At 35.8% G+C, this 3,632-nt stretch overlaps 1 protein-coding gene across 1 annotated transcript in view; it reads right to left on the reverse strand.

The window, feature by feature from the left end:
- Positions 1 to 3,590, reverse strand: part of LOC110458249 (xenotropic and polytropic retrovirus receptor 1-like) — a 32,358-nt gene extending 28,768 nt beyond the window's left edge. The window contains exons 1-6 of the mRNA XM_021509861.1: positions 3,421 to 3,590; positions 2,274 to 2,366; positions 1,805 to 1,856; positions 1,204 to 1,305; positions 790 to 1,070; positions 283 to 384 (exon numbers count right to left, since the gene is read on the reverse strand). Of these exons, the coding sequence (XP_021365536.1) occupies positions 283 to 384; positions 790 to 1,070; positions 1,204 to 1,305; positions 1,805 to 1,856; positions 2,274 to 2,342 (606 nt within the window). The 5' untranslated portion in view covers positions 2,343 to 2,366; positions 3,421 to 3,590. The remainder of the gene's footprint in view (positions 1 to 282; positions 385 to 789; positions 1,071 to 1,203; positions 1,306 to 1,804; positions 1,857 to 2,273; positions 2,367 to 3,420) is intronic.
- Positions 3,591 to 3,632: the final 42 nt, after the last annotated feature.

Raw genomic sequence — 3,632 nt, forward strand, 5'->3', positions numbered from 1 at the left:
ACCTCTCATCCCTGTGCCCAACACTCTCCTGTAACACATACCCTGTCCTCATTTATTTATACCTCTCATCCCTGTCATACCATTCTACTGTAACACATACCATGCCCTCAGTTATTTATACCTCTCATCCCTGTGCCCAACACTCTCCTGTAACACATACCCTGTCCTCATTTATTTATACCTCTCATTCCTGTCACACCATTCTACTGTAACACATACCATGCCCTCAGTTATTTACACTCCTCCCCCCCCCCCCCCCCCCCCCCCTCCTGTAACACATACCTCGGTCTCTGTGATGAGGTGGTCTACCTCTTTGTTGGTGTAGAAGGGTGCAGCATCCACGTGAGCTTGTCTCCACTCCATTCCCCTCTGAGTTGACATCAACTGTTACAATAAACACATGTTATTAAGTTCTATCCTTTAAAGTGATCATAAGCTATCTGGAAATCCTGATACCTATTTTATATATCTGTCCATCTATCTTCAGAAATTTGACCTAACATGTTTAGAGACTTTGACCTAATTTTCATTTGGTATAATTCTAGTAAAGAAGGTGTCAAGTACAACAAAATGAGACAATAGTTAATCGGCCAAACTAAAACATCTGAAAAGTTCTATGTAAACAATAGCAGTTTAGTCCTAACTGTGCTGGGTGAACTTTTTGTTTTTGTCATTGATTCCTTAATGCCTGACATGGACCTGTGTGAACAACTTTACTGTGATTGAGCTCTTTATATCCTGACCTTTCTCTCAACCTTGACCCCTGATAGCCCGATCTTTGTGCCCTACCTTGTCATGTTTTTTGAGGATCTTCCTGAAGCCTGTAAAGTTGAGCGTTTGGTAGTTCTGTAGGAGGATAAGTGAGAGGTAGAACTCACTGAAGGCCAGTTTGAGGTCGTGCAGCTTGCGTGTGTGGGCCACACCACTAATCTCTTTATCCTTGAACAGAGTTTTCACACTGGCACGTCTCTGACGCAGACCTACTGTCGACGGTTTATGAGCATGCTCATGGTATGTCTCCATCTCAGCCTTTAGACTCGCATACTTTCGGTTGGCCTCGGAAATTTTTTCTTCAATAGTTGAAAGAGTTGTAATTTTCATTACAGTGACTGTTTTATTATTATTTTGAATTAATGCAGTACACAAAACTAAAACACTTAAATACAATCAATTGTTACCTTTGTTACAAATTATTCATCTTACCGTAGAAAAATGTGTTGATTTTAGCCAATTCTTTGTCGCAAAACTGGAAAAGCCTCTCATCAAATCTGGCTAGGAATCTCTGTATGATGGTCTGGTCAGTTACTGCAATACAGTATATTTTAAATGAATTCGTTTTAAAAACATATAACATCACAAGTTGGTTAAAGAGTGTAAAAATGTTTGTGTGATTTTAAAGTTTGAATATGGTCGATAACCTTGATGCACTAATTATATAATGTAATACAGCTACAAAATTAGTTATCACTCAAGTCCTTTATAAAATTATAACCAGTAAATGTCACTAGTAATAAGATTGTTTTCCCATTGAGATTTTACTGCAATCTTTTGTCAGGTCCAAGCACATTGATATAGCAGGTCGCATAAATCATTACAATCCAGTGGGCCTCTTAATGAAAAGAAAAGTAGTAGAAATTGTAAATACATGACATGTAGTAGTGGAATCAGATTTGAAATAAATGTACGAGGATATGCTAACAGGTAGGCATATGGAAATAAAATTCTCAACTTAAACATTTTTACTGTATAAAAACTGTGTGAACAACATGTTTAATTTGTCGTGTCTCATTGCTGCAGACAGTACCTTCGGCGGACGGTGACTGCTCCACTGCCTCGTACAGCATTTCCTTCATCGCCTGTTAACAAACATTCAAATTATCATTTACATAACCTATTAACAGATTTTCACATCAAAATAATGTGACACAAAAACGTATACAGGAAAGATGTTTTTTTCTCTAAGGAAGCCATGTTCTTTATTTAGACATTGAGTTCCCTTAGGGATAATTCTGACCAATGAATGTTAAAATTCCTTTTCCCCAACTTAATGAGTCTGATTTAAAATAAAATCCCTTCATCTATTCCTTCGGCTTTGGCCAAGGTGAGCTAAATATTGTACATCTGAATTATTTAGATTAACTTCAAGTTTATTCAACTAAACTCTTGGAAAAATTTGACAAAATGTGAATTGTCAAAAACATGAAACATTTGTTGTGTAATTTATTATCTGAACTGATACTACATTATAAGTTGGAGGTTCACCAATACACTACCTCATACTGAATGTACTGCTTCCGCCACTCAGGAGTAATATGTGCTCCCAGATGTTCCGCAAACTTCATTTTCGTACGCTTTCTTCAGCAGTTCTAAAACATTAATACAATATTGCCATCAACATTAATATTCTTTCCTCTTTAACAAGCAAAATGCAATACCCTATTTAGCTAATGAGATGCTTCATGTTATGGATGTTATACTTCAACTTCTGAAATCATAGCATATGCATTTATTGTAGAATTAATTGTAAAAAATTTAAATGCAAATGTATCTTATGTTGAAAATGATAGCTATATTTGTGAGTTTTGAGTTATAACTTATAAGTTGGTATAACCTAGTGTACCATAAATTACAAAAATAAATAAAAAATTAAGTGTATTAAAATGACATGCAAATGACTTAAACTGCATTTTGATCACTCCTAATCCAGACGTTTCGATTCATTGCTGAAATTTTGGCAGATATCTATGTTTTAACTGAATAATAATTCTACTACCAATACCAGCCTGAGTTTCCACTGGCCTCTGACACCAGACTAAGACATTTTGACAGATCAAAATTTGGTGTAAACTTTAGACAAAATTTACCACATCTTATCCATTTCAAAAGGTACTTTGATTGCAAAAAAATACAGATAACAATTTTTAAATAACAACATTATGATTAAATGATTTTTCTTAATAGTTAAAATAAAATTACTGATTATCTCATTTCTGTATTTCATAAGAATGATGAAGTTAATTCTGTATAAACTGTAGCATGCAAAGAGTATAATTTTGCTTACCAAATGCATAGTTCTGTTGTTCTACTGTATCACGATCCTGGTTCTAATATTAATGCTATACAGTACAGTACAGCAGTTATATGTGTAAAGTGTAATTTAATGGTTTGTAGTCTGTTGTCTCTGGGCCAACTGTTTGATGTTTGCAGCATCGCATTATATACGGGGTGATATTTTAGGAGTTTTTATTACATTGATAACAGGGTCCTGTGACAGAAGCCCTAAAGGCCGACATAGCACTGTAGCAGTCAGCCATGTCCCAGAAGTTATCGAATGTCAACAATCACATGCCACGGTAGTTTACGAAGTTCGAGATATAAGATATATGTGTGCGTTTGTGTGTCACGACATGCTTAACTTACAATATTAAGTAGAGCTGTAAAATCAACAATGTATAGAGTCAACAGTCCCAGTCCAACATTTCGGCAACTGTACCCAATGCAATGGAACAAAGGGTATCTTCCTTGCTTTCTAGTAAAACACAGACAGTAATTGTGACTGTCCGCGTACTACGTCACCGATTGTGGGAAAACGCATGAAACGTGACGTCACAGGGTTACTACACGAAGCCTTT

This window comes from Mizuhopecten yessoensis, unplaced genomic scaffold (assembly GCF_002113885.1).
Source record: "Mizuhopecten yessoensis strain PY_sf001 unplaced genomic scaffold, ASM211388v2 scaffold9507, whole genome shotgun sequence".
NCBI lineage: Eukaryota > Metazoa > Mollusca > Bivalvia > Pectinida > Pectinidae > Mizuhopecten > Mizuhopecten yessoensis.